The sequence below is a fragment of the Molothrus aeneus genome, chromosome 1 (genome assembly GCF_037042795.1).
Source record: "Molothrus aeneus isolate 106 chromosome 1, BPBGC_Maene_1.0, whole genome shotgun sequence".
NCBI lineage: Eukaryota > Metazoa > Chordata > Aves > Passeriformes > Icteridae > Molothrus > Molothrus aeneus.
This window is the reverse complement of record NC_089646.1, coordinates 191028-207887: the sequence shown is the minus strand read 5'-3', so window position 1 is coordinate 207887 and position 16860 is coordinate 191028. Positions and strand designations below refer to the sequence as shown.

Here is a 16860-nt window from a genome sequence, read left to right as displayed (position 1 = left end):
GTACTTGTGGAAAAGCACGAGCAGGCCAGATTCCCTCTTGTTCTGTGGTTCAGGGCTCCAGAAATGTTCCTGTTTCCAGACAGGCTGGGATGGTCTGAGCCACCCACCTGCTCACAGCATGGAATTATTTTCCTTGCTCTGCCTTCGTGAGGGGGAAACTGAAATGCTGCTTGGGTGGCTTTTCCCTCTCCTAAGTTCTCATTGTGTGTCTTCTCCCATATCTCCTGTTAAAGATGAGGGTTTGGTGAAGGTTGCACCTCTCTCTGAGGCTGGGCTGTGAGTCATGGTCACTGCTGTGCCTGTGCAGCCCCTTTCACCCTTCTCTGAAGTGCTCATCTCACAATAAGGCTCGGATCCCACTGGGGATCAGTCTCTCACAGAGCCCCTTCAGCAGATCACCCCCTGCAGGGGCTGCACTCGTGCTCAGAGTGTGGGCAGGAGGGAGAAGTCGCTGGGCCAGTGGTGCCACCACTCTGTGGCTGTGGAGCTGGGAGGGAGGGGGCAGGCTGCCCCTTCTGGGCTGCTGGAGCTCACCTGCCCTTCCAGGGCCAGCTCCCCCACGTGTTTCTGAAATGCAGCTCAGAGCTGCCAGGGAGCTGGGGCTGCCCTGTGCTTGTCATGGTGAGATGTCCTGGGCTGCAGACCTGAAATGCTTCCATGCCACTGCTGCTCCTGGGATGTCCCTAAGCCCCTGTCCAGTGGCTGCCCACACTGGGCAGAGTGGGAGTGAGCAGCCTTGTCTGGAAGAGATGTGTTGGTGACGTGGATGCGTGGCTGGATCTTCCTCTTGCCCTGGAGTCCAGTGAGGGGATGGTGAAGCCCCTTGTGTTCCCAGCACAGGCCACTGCAGCCATGGCTGTGGTGGTGTGCAGGCATGGGAGGGGTGTGCCAGCCTCGGGGTCTGCTCAGAGAGACCTCCAGACCAGCAGCAGAGATGGGTTTCACGCAGAGGTTGAGCTTGGGGTGTGGCACTCTGTGCCAGGTGAAGGCTGGAGTCCTGGGGGGACACATCCCCACTGGCATCACGGCCTTACAAGGCAGGGAATGGATGAGTGGGACTTGGAGCTTGGCAGCCTCACAGCCTCATGTCTGAGGGGCTCAGTGGAGAGGAAGGGAATGACTGCCCCAGGAGAGTGACCCTGATCCTGTGTTCTGGGAGCAGGTGGAGGTGCCCTAGCTGTGCCCCTCTGCTGGGCACAGCTACATGGAACCGTGCTGCCTCAGGCCTTGTTCCACAGCTATGTTTGGAAGGGCTTCAGCTGGGCTTCTCTGGCCATTTGCTGCCCTTCTCTTTGCTTTCAGAACTTGAACATTTTACTGGTGAAAAAACAAGAGCAGAAAGAGATGAAATGCTTCCCAAGCCCCTCTGTTGAGCAGGAGCAGTGCCTGGCATTGGATGTCCCTCTGGGTTGTCCAGAGATGTTGTGAGCTCCCCATCCCTGGCAGTGTTCAAGGCCAGGTTGAGTGGGCTTGGAGCAATCTGGTCTAGTGGGAGTTGTCCCTGCCCATGGCGAGGGGTTGGAACTAAATGGTTTTTAAGGTCCCTTCCAACTGAAACGATTCCATGATTGTTTGGATGTCCCCCAGTCCCAGTCCTGCATGGCACGCCCTGCCCTGGCATGAGGCCACGTGGGGCAGGTGGTGTTCCTGCAGTCGTGCCTCCAGGTGGCCTGTCTGACCTCTCTGACCACCCATCTCCTCCTCAGGCCACCAACGGTGGAGGAGCCTTCAGTGACTACTCCTCGTCCGTGCCCTCCACCCCAAGCATCAGCCAGCGGGAGCTGCGCATCGAGACCATCGCTGCCTCCAACACGCCCACCCCCATCCGCAAGCAGTCCAAGCGGCGCTCCAACATCTTCACGGTAAGCAGCACAGGGAGCCCAGGAGCTCTGGGGGGTTTCAGCACAGGAGAGGGCAGGCAGTGGGCCAGGGCAGCCTGAGCCCTTGGGCTCTCCTGCACGGTCACCCGTGCTGTGCTGGCAGCGTGTGCGCGAGGGAGGGACCCGCGGGACCGTGGTGCTGCAGGCTGCTTCAGGCAGGGTGTGCGTGCATGGGGAGCATCTGGGAGCAGGACAGTGCTCACACACATGGGAGTGTGCAGGGGTGCACTCGTCTGGGTCTGTAGTGTGTGTGAGCTCCTGCTCGCTGCAGGGAGCGCAGCTGTGCGTGCACAGCACCAGTGACTCTGCTCATCTTCTCCTTGGGGCTGCATTCCCCAAGCGTGGCACAGAGCCCCTGGTCCGTGGGCCTCCTGTTTGGTGCCAGTGATGCTGTGCCAGTGGTGCTGTGCAGAGCTCAGCACCTGGCATGGGGCCCCACTCCCTCCTGTTCCTGAATCCTGCGTGACTTGAGCAGCGCACGTGGGAGCTGCTGTGGGTGTGGAGGGAGGGAGGACGGAGGGGAGGCAGTGAAGCTCTGGGCCCCCGGTGGAGCAGGGTACATTTGCAGCCCTCAGCTGTGCTGGTTGCCTCGCAGCCTGCCTCTCTGCACGCTCTCACACCATGCACACGCCGTCCACGCAGTGTGCCCAGTCCTGCCCTCACACTCACCTTGCTCTGAGCACAGCCATGAGTGTCCCCTCACTGTGAGCACACACGTGTCCCTGTCCCGTGTCTAGTGCAGGTGTAGCCTCTGTTCCCTGTGTACATGTGCAGGCTCCGGCCTCGATCCTCTCCCCATCTCAATGTGCTTTCCAGCCACCATTGCTCAGCACACTGTGTCTGCTGTTTGTGAAACCAGCCACAACAAAGCCCTTGTACCTGTTGCACTGTGTCACCCTTGTGACCAGCCGCAATTGCTCTGAGCCCAGACCACACAAATTCAGTGTCCTGTGCCCCATTCCTGTCACTGCACCATTGGCATCCCAGATTCCCCACTCCTGGTGCTGGGAATGTGCCCATCTCCCTTGGCTTCTGACATCCTGGCAGCTTCTGCACTGACCTCTCCAATACTCTGTGCATTCCCCCAGCTGCATCTCACGCACCCCCAGCTCTGTGCATTCCCCCCAGGGCCATGCTCACCTGCCCGTGTGCTGTTGGTGGGTGGGCTGTGCTCCCCAGCCCCTCCTGCCAGCACACACGGCCCCTCGCAGCAGGTCCCCGCTCCCACGCATGGTTGTTCCCTCCCTGTGCCCTCTGGAGTGCCCGGTAGCTGTGCCGTGCCCAGGCCGTGCTCCCCTGCACGCAGCGCTGGCGGGTGCCTGCCCGGCCCCGCTGCCCTCTCTCTCTGTGTGCTTGCTGCCGTGCCGCGGGCGCTCGCGCTGTGCCACCGCCCAGCCCCGCTGCCCGACGCCTCTGGACTCACCGCCGGCTCGCCTTCACGCTCTCAGAGCGCCATGCTTGCTCCCGGGTGGGCCCGCTGCGGGAGGAGGAGGAGGAGGAGGGTGGCTTGGTGCTTACGCTTGTTCGCTGTGGAGTCATCCCGTGCGGCTGCGGGGCTCTCCCGCTCGCTCATCCCGGCTCACGCTTGCTCTGCGCCGCGCGCTCACCTCTGCTCGGCGCCGCGCTCACCTCACTGCTGGGCTCACCTCACCTGCTTGCTCGTGTGCTGCTGCACATCCATGGCTCACGTTGACGTCTTCACCCATCTGGTCGTGGCAGCAGCAGCAGCTCCCGACACCTCCCGCAGTGGGGCAGGACCAGGAGGGGCGGGAAGGGAAGGAGAGGGCAGGCTGTTTTCTGCCACTAGCTTTTCCCAGGCAGGCAGCGCAGGTGTAGCCAGCAGCCTTTGCCCTTACAGGGTCCCCAGGTGGGCACAGGCCTTTCTGAGGTGCAGTGCTCAGCCCAGCTCTGGGAGCTGCTGCAGCCCCAGTCCTGAGCTCCGCCTGACTCCTTTGCTCCTCTTCTCCTGTCCTCCTTCTCCTTTCCTCCCCCTCCTCCCCGTTCTCCTCCTTCTCTTCCTCCTCCTCCTCCTCTTCTCTTCTACTCTTCTCCTCCTCCTCCTCTCTTCTTCTACTTTCCTTCTCCTCTCTCCTGCTCTGGCTCCTCTCCTGCTCCCCTCCCGCTCCCCAGTGGATCGCACTCCCCCCAGGGGGTCTGCGTGCCCCAGAGCTCCAGGTGGAGACAGACTCTGCGCCCACCCGCGCCTCGAGGCGCCCACCCACTCCTGCCCCCGTCCCAGCCCCGACTGCTGCTGCCGCCGGCGCCCACTCCGTGGCCTGTCCGTGCTGTCTGCTGGCACCCATCACTGACAGACTCGTGTCCGTGTTCTGAGTATAACTTGCCAAACTCTTTATTCTTTCGATATTTGCAGATATGTGCCACTGTTTCCAACTTTTCATCAACAAAAAGGCCTTTCCAACTCCTTCCAAATTAGAAGATCCAGGTGGTTACACACGGCACCTCTGTACAAATTCTCTCACTTTTCATTGCCTCTCCAGGGCCGGATAAGGGATGGGCACTGGGATTGATCTAAGATTAGAGGCTCGCCCGCCCTCCAGCCAGCATGGGTCCCCCCCTCGGAGACACGCAGGAGCCTTTTAAATCCCCCCAATGTAAAGTCTAGGAAGCGCTGAGACGGCCTGCGCCTGCACTTTAAGCTGGGACATTTCTGGGCCTGCTGGATGCTGTCTAGGCACTGCCCTTTCTCGGGGATGCCGGGCGGACGACCCTCCTGGGATGGGAAGACCTGCAGACACACCGGGACCAGGCGACAGCCGCGCATGGAGCTGGATGGGCCAAAAGACGCTTTGCTGCTGCCTGCGGGAGCCGCTGCAGCGCCTGCCGCTAGCGCTCCGCTCCTTCTTCCCTCCTGCACCTCTGCAGCCTGCATGGACTCCTGCTCCTTCTCCTCTTCTCCTCGCAGCCGAGCAGCCATCTGTGTCTCTTTAGTTTTCTTCTCTTTCAATCTCTTTGTTTGGTTCTGGGCCCAAAATCTGGTGAATCGGTGTACCAGGCGCGCGGGGCTCGTATCCCTTTCTGATCCAAAGCACACGGGGCCCTCCTGGACTGAGGGGGTGTGTAGGACACTCCAGAGAGACGCTGCCGCTGCCTCCTGCCATTGTTGTGATTCTGAATGTATTGGTTGTGCTCCATGCCATGTATGACTTGGTATTTCCCTCTGTCCTAAGCACTTTGAATGAGTTCTGCTCAACAGACTGTAAATTTCATATTGTATTTATCAGAGTTTGCTCTCCCCGCGGCCCTCGGGCGCTGGTGGGTCCCGCTCTCGCCGCTCTAGACGTGTGGTAGATATTTATTGTCCATGCTCTTTTGTAAGGGGCTGGTATCTGCCCGGTGACCTGTGCTACTTTGTATGGTGCAAGTGTGTTACCAGAATAAATCTGTTGGATTAGTAGAGGTGTGAGTTCCTTCACTGCCTGACCCTCTCCTGCTTCCATCCATGCTCCACCTGCATCCCATGCCATTTCTGTCTGTCGCCATGTCCTGTGTGCCCCACGGGAGGGGGGGCCCACATAGCCCCGCTCTGCCAGGAGGAGGACAGCTCTGCTTGCACTGGGGGGAGAGGACAGCTTGCCGGGGGGCTGGGCTGGAGCGTCCCCAGTGTCCCTAGAGGGGCCGGGTGCTGGGAGAGCTGGCCTGGGGGAGAGCAGAGTGCTCTGGCCTGGAGCTGTGGGACAGCGGGCCGTGGCGTGCTCTCCGTGCCCGGCTCTAACGCGCCTGTGTCTCTTCTCTTCCAGTCCCGCAAGGGCGCGGACCCGGAGCGCGACAAGAAGGTGCCGGAGTGCAAAGCGGACAGCATCGGCAGCGGGCGGGCCATCCCCATGAAGCAGGTTCGGTGTTCTCCTTCACCCTGCTGCCAGAGCAGGCTCCAGGGAGTTTGGGGGGGTGGCTGGTGCTCCTGCCCCAGGGGCTGCCCGCCCCAGGGGTGCTGGGGGGCTCTGGGGGCTGTGCCGTGGGTGGGTGGGTGTGCAGTGGGGGCTGTGCCGTGGGTGGGTGTGCAGTGGGCTCTGGCCCTGTGCCGTGGGTGGGTGTGCAGTGGGGGCTGTGCCGTGGGTGGGTGTGCAGTGGGCTCTGGCCCTGTGCCGTGGGTGGGTGTGCAGTGGGCTCTGGCCCTGTGCCGTGGGTGGGTGGGTGTGCAGTGGGGGCTGTGCCGTGGGTGGGTGTGCAGTGGGCTCTGGCCCTGTGCCGTGGGTGGGTGGGTGGGTGTGCAGCGGGGGCTGTGCCGTGGGTGGGTGTGCAGTGGGCTCTGGCCCTGTGCCGTGGGTGGGTGGGTGTGCAGTGGGGGCTGTGCCGTGGGTGGGTGTGCAGTGGGCTCTGGCCCTGTGTCGTGGGTGGGTGGGTGGGTGTGCAGCGGGGGCTGTGCCGTGGGTGGGTGTGCAGTGGGCTCTGGCCCTGTGCTGTGGGTGGGTGGGTGTGCAGTGGGGGCTCTGGGGGCTGTGGCAGGGTGATGCTGGGGCTGTGTCAGGGCACTCCCGGGGCTGTGCTGTGGATGGGTGGGTGGGTGTGCAGTGGGCTCTGGGTCTGTGTCAGGGCTCTCCCAGGGCTGTGTCAGGGCACTCCCGGGGCTGTGGCAGGGCGCTCCCAGGGCTGTGGTGGCGGCTGCAGAGCGGTTCCAGCAGATGGCATCCATGCCCCACGCCCGCTGCAGCCTCTGCCGCAGCCTCTCTCTGCTCCTCTCTGCTGCTTTTCTCTCCTGTTCCTTTCCGCTCGTGCTCCTGGCAGGACAGGGAGGGGATTCCCCTCTTCACTGGCTACTGCAAAGAGCTGTGAGCACAGTGCCCACACCGTGAGCTGCTGGGAGTCTAAGGGAGGCACTGCTTCCTCCAGCAGCAGTGCATTCTGCTGCTGCCTCTTGGCTTCCAGGGAAGCTTGAACTGCTGGGATCCAACCCAGAGTGTTGCCTGCCCCTCACTGTGTCCATCACTGGCAAGCAGTGATGGGTGATGTCCAATCGAGCCAAGTGGTGTGGATTGCCTGGATGGTGTTTCCATCAGGATTCCCTTGCATTACAGGAAAGACTGATCTGGCAGTGCCTGGTTGTGCTCCTGCCTTGCATGTTGTGGCCCCGTTGTGGATTCATTTACCCCTTGCTGGCCCCTCTGTGCCCCATGGGCCCCCCAGCACTGAGTTGCACAGGGCCAGTTGTGTCCCTACATTGCAGGAGTGCTGGGACATGAGGCAGCAGAACTGAGTCTACATCCCCACCAGGTTCTGACTGCCTGGTATGATTCCAGGCTGGCATTCCATGGGGAAGGACTCAGTGAAGCCAGGCTAGGTGGGGAGGGGAGTAGCGGGTCAGAAGAGAGAGACCCTGCTCAGTGCTGGAGCTGCCAAAGCTCCTGCCCTTCCCTGCCCGTGGAGTAATCCTGGGGCAGGTTTGTGCAGGGCTGTTGGTGCGCCAGGCAAGGGGCTGTGCTGAAAGGAGGCTAGTGTTGGGAAGGCAGCCTTGGGAGGGTTGACTCTGGAGCCAGGGGGGCAGTGACAGCAGAAGCAATGCCAGGCTGGAGGCTGTGGGACCTCACACATGGGGGCTCTGCTCCTGACGTGCCCACGTTTGGCACTGAGGTGCCCATGTTGCCCCAGCAGGAAGAGGCAGCCCAGCTGCATGCTGGGCCTTGCCCTGCTCTCTGCAGCACAGGGCCTCTGGGTGTGCAGTGGGTCTCTGTTTGTGGTGGGTCATTGTTGGTGTGGGGGTCACTGCCATGAGGTGGTTGCTGATTGCAGTGGGTTGTTGGTTGGCAGTGGGTCACTGTTTGTGGTGGCTCATTGCTGGGTTGTTGTTTGTGGTGGCTCATTGCTGGTGTGGGGGGGTCCCTGCCATGAGGTGGGTTGTTGATTGCGGTGGGTTGTTGGTTTGCAGTGGCAGTGCCCATAGGCTCTGGTTTGGGGTCAGCCCATCCTGGGCAGCAGGGGAGGTGGTGGTGGCTGTTCTGTGGTGAGCTAGAGCAGCTGGAGCCCTCAGTGAGACCTGGCTTGGTTCCCCAGATCCTGCTGCTGCCTGCCCAGGGCTGGTCCCGAGAGGGGCCTGACAGCCTCTCGTGCCTGGAGCCCTGGGTTCCTTTTTCCAGGATCCACTCGGCAGGGCACAGGATGATTCTTTACCTGCTCCTGTGTCTCTGTGCTGCTGACGGGGCCTGGCCTTGCCTGGTCTACCGGAGGCTGTGTTGTCTTAGTGGGATTAAGGCATTCTATGGTGTTCCTGTGTGAAATGGGGAGAATTGGGACCAACAGAGGCCCAGCTCTGCAAACACAACCTCTGTACATCCTTTCTGGGTTTTGCAAGGAAGAGGAGATGCCAAACCTCTGCCTGGTTCAGGGCTAATCACAGGAACCAGTTCACAGCAGCAGCAGCAGCTCACAAGGAGAGCCTGGAGCAAAGAGTTCCCATGGGAGATGCAGGTCCATGCTGGGCTCAGGACTGGCACCTTTTCTAGCCAGAGTTGCTAGAGGTGGTTTCACAGAGATCCTGGCAGTGTTTTTACAGGAACATACGTGAGGGAGGTGGTGTTTGCCAGGTGGACACTAGCTTGTTCCAGCAGATATCAACATGTGGCTTGTGGGGAAGGGCTTGCTGGGGATCCATAGTGAGGTTAGCACTGCAGCTTGGCACATTCCTGCCGTGGCCCTACACCACAGGGAGTGGTGGCTTGGTACCACCAACAGGGAGAGGAGCAAAGACTCTCAGGAGGTGTAGCTCTGTATCAGAGATTCAGGACAGGGCATGGTTGCTCTGGTCTCTGGTATGGAGCTGCCCCTTCTGGAAGATGGTGGAGGTCTCAATGCTTGCTGTCTGTGAGAGGCAGTGGGACAGTGGGGCCTTCAGCTGGTTTTCTTGTTAGACTGCTCGTTGGTCCTGCCCAGCCCTAAGAGCAGAGAAGCTGTCAGGTTTGGGGCTGTGAGTGGCACATGGGCAGGATCTGCTGCCTGGCTTGGTGGCTAGCATTGGCTTCCCTGGGCATGGGCACCGCTGGGCTGGCACGTTTGGTGCTGGGGCTGCTGGCAGGTCACTCAGGAGCAGTGGGGAGAGGAGGCTGGGCTGTGCTCACAGTGCCAGCCCAGGGCTGAGGGCAGCTGGTGCTGGGGGCAGCAGGCTCACCCGTGGCACCCATGGCTGCAATCACTGTGATCCACGATCCTTCCTGCTCTCTGTGAGCACAGAACAAGCACTGGGAGGCACTGACAGCACACAGTGGAGTCTGGGGTTTGCATGGAGCCAGGGAGCAGGAGGCACGGCTGGGTGCTGCAGAAAGAGAAGCACTGGGGAGCCTTGGCTGAGGAGGGATGTGTGTTGCTACCACAGGGTGCTTGGTTGTCACTTGCCCCTGCCTTCTGCAGCACAGCACCTCTAGGTGACCTGATCTGTCTCCCTTGTGCACGTCTGGAAAAGATGGAGCTCCCCAAGGGGACAGGTGAGGCGGTGGGTGTTGGGGCCCCCCCACACCTGGAACAGCACCTATGCACCCTCCAGGCAGCTGGTGCCTCTGCCAGGGCTGCTGTGTGCCAGGGACTCAGCTCTGTGTGCTGCAGTGTCCTTTTGGTGATGGTCCTGCAGGGCTGGAAGAGTTGCCTCGTAGCTGGACACTTGTCTCTGAGAAGTGGGTTAATGAGGCCGGGAGAGGAAGCTTCCTCAGCTGTTTGTTACCGGGAATGAGCTCCTAATTGCACATCTCCCAGATCTTTCTGGGAAGGCTGTGTGGGGCGTGCTGGCAGCCCCAGGCTCCCCTGGCCCCTGGCCTGGCTCTGCTCGGGCCGTGCACTCCAGCAGGGCCCAGGGCGGGTGACTCCTCCTCCTTGGGAGCTGGGATCATGCTGGGAGCTTAGATTACATTTAAATTGCCATTTGCATTTTCCAATCAATACGCGACTTCACAATTAAGTTTGGTGTTAAAATTCTTAGCAAAAAGTGAGTGGAAGGGAGATTTGTGGAGTAAACGAGTCCTCTGGGGGCCATCACCACTCCCTGCTTCATTACGCTGCATATTGCTGCTGCTGCTTTTAGTGAGCACCAGCCCAGCCCAGCTCAGCCCAGCCCGGCACAGCCTGAGCAGCGCTGGGGGGAGCAGCACCAGGCTCCCCTCCCTGTGTGTGACAGGGGAAGGGCCCTGGGAGAGTTGCTGCCTGTGAGGTGCACAGGGAGGCTGGGGAGCACCTGTGTCTGGCACAGGGCTCTGGGAGGCTCAGGGGCAGCAGCACGGGCACTCAGCCTGGGCTGTTCCCCCTTCTGGAGCTCTGTTCCTTCTGCTTGCACAAAGGGGCTGTAGTGCCGGGCCCTCCTTTCCAGCTCTCACTTTGGTTGTGCTTCACTTGGCCAAGCTGCAGGTGTGAGGCTGACCCAAGGGCAGCCGAGCTGTTCTCTGCTGGCAGCCTGTGTTTGGGGCGGGCTGGCAGTGCTGGAGTGGGTGTTTTGTAGCATCAGGTGCATCGGGTTGGAGTCACATCGAGGGGAGGAGAGGAGCTGCACTGCAGGATGCTATAGGGTCAGGGTCAGACTGTGGAACTGAGCTGGGTTTAGGGCAAGAAGGAGATCATCATGCCCAGGAGGGATCTTCATGCCCAGGAGGGATCTTCATGTCCAGAAGAGATCACTGTGTCCAGAAGGAACTGTCACACTCAGAAGCCAGAGAATTCCACACAGTGACTTTGGGTTAGATCTGTAACTTCAGCCCAGTCTGGAGCAGATTTGTTTGAAAGATACCAAACAAATGTTCTGAATTACAGAGAATTCACCATTTACCTGGGTGAGCTGGTGGATGTTAAACTGGCTTTGTGTGGCAGGAGGAACAATCATTTTCATACACTGTGTGGGAAATGTGTGGCCCAGCTGTGGTGTTAGAGCGGACGATTTTGGGTGGGCCCAGAACCAGAGGGAGCACAGGTACTGCTGGGTGTGTGTGTGAGAATGGCACACAGGACCCAGACAGCTGTCCTGCCTCTGGCATGGCATGGCATGGCATGGCATGGCATGGCATGGCATGGCATGGCATGGCATGGCATGGCATGGCATGGCATGGCATGGCACGGCTGCTGTCTCATCTGGGAGGTGCAGACACATCGGGATCCCATCTCAGCTGGGAGGAGCAGTGTCCATCAGGGCAGGTATTGTGAAGAGGCTGGGGTGCTGTGGTGCAGCTGAGCCTGTCCAGGGAGGGAGGGAGGTGAGGTGACCTCCCAGCACTGTGGGCAGCCCATGGCAGGCTCCTGCCACCTGCCCCTGAGCAGGACTGTGCCTGCTGTCCCCAGCAGCTCAGTTTTCCCAGTGATAGGAGGCAGCTGGGGTTGAGGACCAGTCACTGCACTGATTTACACCATGCAGTTCCAACATTACCTTTACGTTTTCTGGTTTTATGTTTTCTTGGAGTTCATTTGAGCAAGACATTGAGGAACGAGTCTGGATCAGATGCAGATTAGCTGAGCCTCTGTAAGTCCTTTTGGACACAGGTTTGCCATTTATAACCACGCTGGCTCTCAGACATGGATATGTTTTGAGAGCTTGCACTTGACTAGTTCTCATTGCATTCATGGCTGCCTCTATGGGTTTTGTACAACCGGTGTTGAGGAGGGTTGTTGCTCAGTTAAAGTCCTGACAGAAAGCTAAAAACACTTGTCAGCACAGTCACTCCTGCCATCAGATAGTGTGTTTTACCCAAGGGAGAACCAGGCTCTTCTAATGTCCTGTTTGCACCAGCTGGCATTGGCTCCTCTCCTCTCCTCTCCTCTCCTCTCCTCTCCTCTCCTCTCCTCTCCTCTCCTCTCCTCTCCTCTCCTCTCCTCTCCTCTCCTCTCCTCTCCTCTCCTCTCCTCTCCTCTCCTCTCCTCTCCTCTCCTCTCCTCTCCTCTCCGGCTGTGATTCCAAGGTTGTTGCTTGCCCCTGGCAGCCCTTGGCAGAGCAGGAGGTGTCAGCCAGCTGCCACATTCCATGCCCTGTTCTCATCAGCCCCTTCTGGCTCTACTGAGTCCTTCAGCTCATGTCCTCTGAGCGCCTGAGGGCCAGGGCTCTGATCCTGACAAGGGCTCTGATCCTGCCCCCACACAGCTTTGCCCAGCCACTCTGCTTTGCTGTTCCATCCCTGCATGTGTGGAGGGCAGTTCCTTCTCCCAGTGTTTGCTGGGAGCACCGAGCTGCAGTGGTCACGGGGGCTCTGCCTCTTGTGCACCATTTATTGCTGATTTCACGCTCCTGTCTGGCAGTGCTGTCCCCCCACCACTTTGTGCTGGGCCTTTGCACCCTGCAGGAGCAGCAGCTCAGTCTCCAGGCACTGGGACAGGGCTCCCAAATATGCCAGGGCTGGCAGGGCTGAGACTTTCTGCCCAGGTTTTTGAGGAGAGGCTGGCCTGGAGCCCACATTTTTGCCAAGTTAGGAGCAGGCAGTCTGGGTGTCTGTCCAGACAGCACTTCCAGAGGGGCCAGGCCTGACAGTTGGTAGAGCCAGCTTTTTCCCAGACTTTGTTACTCATTCCTACTTTTGTCCCCCATGCTGTGCTTCCCTCCCTGCCAACAGAGTGCTTGATGTGCTCTCCCTGCTCCAGAGCCCTTGCACCTGCTGTCTTCCCCAGCTTCCTTCTCCCTCTCCTCCTCTGTCCTTACCTGGTACATGATAAATTGCTGCTGGAGGTGGATTTCTCGGGGATGCAAAAATGAGTGGGGAGAGGATGATGAGGGTTGTGCTGTGAGCTTTGGTTCAGATCAATGGAGTTAGGTCTGGGTTGTTTGAGTGCAATAATTTCCTGGCCCTGGGAGTGTTGTGCCAGCAACAGCAGGGAGGGTCCCAGGTAAAATCCTGATGGGAAAAAGGGATGACCCTGACTCTCAGCTGCCCAGGACCTGTGCTCCCTCCTGGGATGTGTCCATCCCTACTCTGTTTGACAGCTCTCAGAATCACAAGCAGGCAAGAAAATGTGCATCCCTTGGGAGACCTGTATTTGGAGTGTTGTTTCTCAGTCTGGGACTGCCTGTCCCCAGTTTTCCCTGCCTTGACCACCCCTCTGCACTTTGGGTGGTGGAGAAGGTCTGGGAGCAGTCTGTGTCTATGGTGGTGAGGCTGGCTTGTGCCCTGTGTGGGCACTGCCCTTCAGCAAGGGAAGAGTGGCTGGTTTGGGACTCCAGAGGATGTGATGGTCCCTCCGAGGACCTGAAGATTGGCACTGACATGTGGAGACCCTTATTCCTGAAAGGGAGGGGCTGTCTGTGGGGACTGGGGGCTGGTCAGGAAAGAGTGCAGCCCAGGGAGTGTGGGAAAGCCAGCCTGGAGGATGTTTCCTTGAGTCTGCTCGTTGTTTCTTCTCAAAGACCAGTCTGCAAGGGGCAGTGCTGGAGTGGAGCATGAGGTGCCTGGATAAACACCATCTGAGACTCGTGACTCTTCTCTTTTAGGGCATTCTCCTCAAGCGCAGTGGCAAGTCCCTCAATAAGGAGTGGAAGAAGAAGTACGTGACGCTGTGTGACAATGGGGTCCTCACCTACCACCCCAGCCTGCACGTGAGTACTGGGCTGAGTAGAGGAGCAGGGTGGGACAGAGCAGAGTCCTCCATGCAGAGAGGGGCTGGGGAAGAGTTGGGTAGCAGATGGAAGTTCTGGGCTCTGCCCTGTGCAGGAGCTCAGTGTTGGCCACCTCCCAGGCAGCATTTTCAGCAGACCTGGTTTTCACCAGGGTCTGGAGGAGCCTGTCCCCTGCAGGCTGTTCAGTGCCAGGCTGGTGGAAGGAGGCTCTGAGAGGGTTACACTGGGAGCTGCAGTTCTCTCCTGTTTGCCTGCTCAGTCCTTTAAAGCAGGGCCTGCCCTGCAGCCGGGTGAGGAGCAGGCAGAGAGCTCCTTGCAGCTGTATCTGCTGGTGCCATTTGGGTGTGCAGTGATTTTCCTGGCTGCTGGGTGTTGGGTAATGGAGAGGGGGTGTCTGTGCAGAGCCGCGCTGCCCTCGGAGCCGGCTGATCCTGCTCGGCTCAGGCGCGCAGCTGCCGCCCCATCCATCTCTGTCGCCTCCCCACTGTGGGGCTAATGGCTTCTTCCCCTTCCCTCTTGAGCACAGTTTGCTGCTGCAGCAGCAGCCACGGACAGACACACCTGTGACACAGGCCCAGCACCTCTGCCAAGGACGTGCTGCCACAGGACGGACAGACGGACAGTGGCTGGGGGGCACACGGTGCTTTAGGGGGCTGCAAGGAGAAGAACAAGGTGCTGCAGCTCTTGTGAATGTTTCCAGGCCCTCAGTGTGTCCCTGATCTCCTCAGATGTGGGGTGTTGGAGTGTCCTGAGCCTCAGAGTCTTTCTCCTCATTGCTCACCCTGCACCATCACTCCAGGGTTTACCTTGCTCAGTTATCCAGCTCCAGAGCCCCTGGACCCTCCTGTCCTTGAACTGGAGACCCAACCATTGCATTTCCTTTCTCTAATTCATTGGAGCTTTTTCTTAGAGTCCTCAGTCCCCCATACTGTGATGTACTCTGCAGCTTTTGGTCTTCAGATCACCAAGCCAGGAGGGAGCGGCTGCTGCTGCCATCTCTGTGTGTGTGCTCACCTGTGCACCCCTGTGTATGGGCTTATCACATTTCCACCATGGAAACTGCCATGCTATTACCATCAGCTCTGGAGGGAGAGCAATTTCTGGGCTATTGTTTAGCTACTCTCAGATGCTGCTGCTGCCACACACCAGGTTTCTCTCCTTTTTTCACCATTCCTTCCTCAGGGGGTGATCGAGATTGATGCCACTTGCTTTCCATCCTGCACTTCAGTGTTTCATTTCATTAATGTGTTGCCCTGGGAAAAAATCTGGTTTGCTTCCAGCTGGTGCCACTGGTGATCCACAGCCCGTTGCTGAGGGTGATGCCAGCTGGCCTCTCCTGCCTGGTTCCAGGAGGAGTTCTGAACCTTGCCCCTGAGATAGGAGTTGTATTGCTGGGTGTGTTTACCTACAGCGAGGGTGGATTACACGTGGGCACAGAGCCTGGGCTGCCCAGCCTGGCTGCCACAAGGCTGCCGTGCTGCCCTTGTGTGCTGCCCTGTGGCATCGCCTGCCCAGGAGCTGGGGAAAGGACCCTGGCACCCACCATGGTGCCCCACTGCCTACTGCAGTTCTGGCAGCGTGATCCACAAAGCCTCCCTGCCTCCCTTTCCCTCTGGCACCTGCTGTACAGCCTGCTTGGAAGGGGTAGATCCAGGAGGAGGAGGTAGTCCAGAGCAGGAGAAGGGTGTCCCATTGCATCTGCTCCTCCCCATCCTCCAGAGAGAATCCGGAGGTGCTGGGATGGATTTGTACCCTGTGGCCCGAGGCAAAGCTCCCATGTCCTTTCACAGGATGACACAAGCAGAGCACGTTAGGGATGGAGCAAACCTGTGCTCCCAAGGATGGGCACGTGCTCTTCAGTCCCTTCAGTGTGGCAGCAGCAGCAGATCCAGGCTGGCTGGCACGGGCTGGGGGAGCTGTGGGCCGAGCAAACTATGGAGTGTCAGCCAAGGGGATGTGCAGCATCCAGTTCTTGCCATTGATGGGAAGTCCCAGCTTCTTCCCTACCTGTGCTGCCATGTGTCTGGGGATGGTGGAATTCTGGATGCAGCAGAGGGGTCCCTGAGAGCAGACGGAGCCTTGCAGGAAGAGGGTATTTCCTTGTCCATCAGGATGTTCAATGCCCCAGAGCATTTTTGTGCCCTTTTTGTGTTCCCAGTGGCTGTTCCTTGGCATCAGTCAGGGCAGTTCCTGGCGTGTCTTCTCTTCCATCTCTGTTACCTTCTCTCCCTGTCCCTCTTGAGGTGGGTGTCAGGACCTCAGAGATCAGCAGCCCGAATTTATTTCTCTGCCAGTGCACATCTGGCCAGGTGTGTCCATGCCCCACTGGATGGAGGTCAGGGCCTGGCTCTGGCAGTGCTGATTTTACCAACCAAAACTTCCTGGTGGAGCTCTTCATCTGTTTTTGGGAGTTCATCACTCAGCCTATTTCTAGATCTGGATCATGGTACCTCCAGCCCAACTTGAAAGTTTCCTCAACAGGAGTCAGGTGTAAACTCTGGGTTTTCAGTCACAGGTTGGCAAAACACATGGTGGTGAGCTGGCCTGGAGTTGCTTTCCTGATGGAAGCAAATCTGCCTTGACCACCAGCCTGGATTCATGCTTGGGAGCCGTGGGGCAGTGGTGGGTTCCTGCCCTGAGGTGCCACCTCTGCCTCTGCACGGGAGCATTGGTGGTTCCAGGGACAAGCAGGGTGCCTGGAAATGGAGGCAGGAGTGCTGGGGGCCTGATCCCTGGATTCAGCAGGGCTTTCCTTGTTGCATCTGTGTTCTACCTTTCTGTAAGTGTGTTCAGTGAAAGGAGAAGAACGAGTTGTGTGAGGAGCCTGGTGCAGTTTCCCATCACTTCCCCAAAGCCTTGGAGAGAATTCTGCTGCTGGGAAGGTGCGTGGCTGAGCCCAGGCTCGCCGGCCGCGCTGCACAGAGCCAGGGAAGCAGCTCCCATTTTGCAGCCAGTGGAGCCATTCACACAATCACCTTCTGTTAATTCTATCTGCAACATCAATTAAATTGTTTGTAGAAACTAATTGAATGTGGCTTAATCACACATCTTAATAGCTTTCCACGCTTTGAACTCGTTGTTAATTCCAGTAATAAAATGAAATGAGAGAACTGGCTGGGTAATTAGCGAGGAGGCTTGGGAAGAAATTGCAGTTTTATGGTGGGTAATAAAAGCGAGCGGCAGTGACCGCTCGCTCCGGCAGGCAGCCGGCGACCGCGGCACTTGTGCTGAGTGAGGGAAAATCCTCCAGCCCTCGGAGGGTCCTGCCCAGGGCTGGCACCAGCTCTGCACCCAGCCAGGAGCAGCTCGGCGTGCTGTGTGCCTGGGCTGTGCCAGTCACCCAGGGTGCTGGCTGGGGAGTGCCCACGTTTGAGGCCAGGCTGCCCGGGAGCGTGGGGCTGTGCTGCCCCGGGTTTGGGGTGCTGTGGGGCAGGGGACAGGAGCGTGGGGCTGTGCTGCCCC

At 59.0% G+C, this 16860-nt stretch overlaps 1 protein-coding gene across 2 annotated transcripts in view; it reads left to right on the top strand.

The window, feature by feature from the left end:
* The window catches only part of AGAP3 (ArfGAP with GTPase domain, ankyrin repeat and PH domain 3), a 110816-nt gene that overhangs the window by 53952 nt on the left and 40004 nt on the right, over nt 1-16860 (top strand). Inside the window, exons 8-10 of one of the 2 annotated variants that reach the window (XM_066549677.1) lie at nt 1707-1862; nt 5639-5731; nt 13273-13377. In XM_066549677.1, coding sequence (XP_066405774.1) covers nt 1707-1862; nt 5639-5731; nt 13273-13377 — 354 coding nt within the window. Of the gene's footprint in view, nt 1-1706; nt 1863-4251; nt 4373-5638; nt 5732-13272; nt 13378-16860 lie in introns of those variants that run through there. The other variant, XM_066549668.1, reaches the window with a different exon arrangement.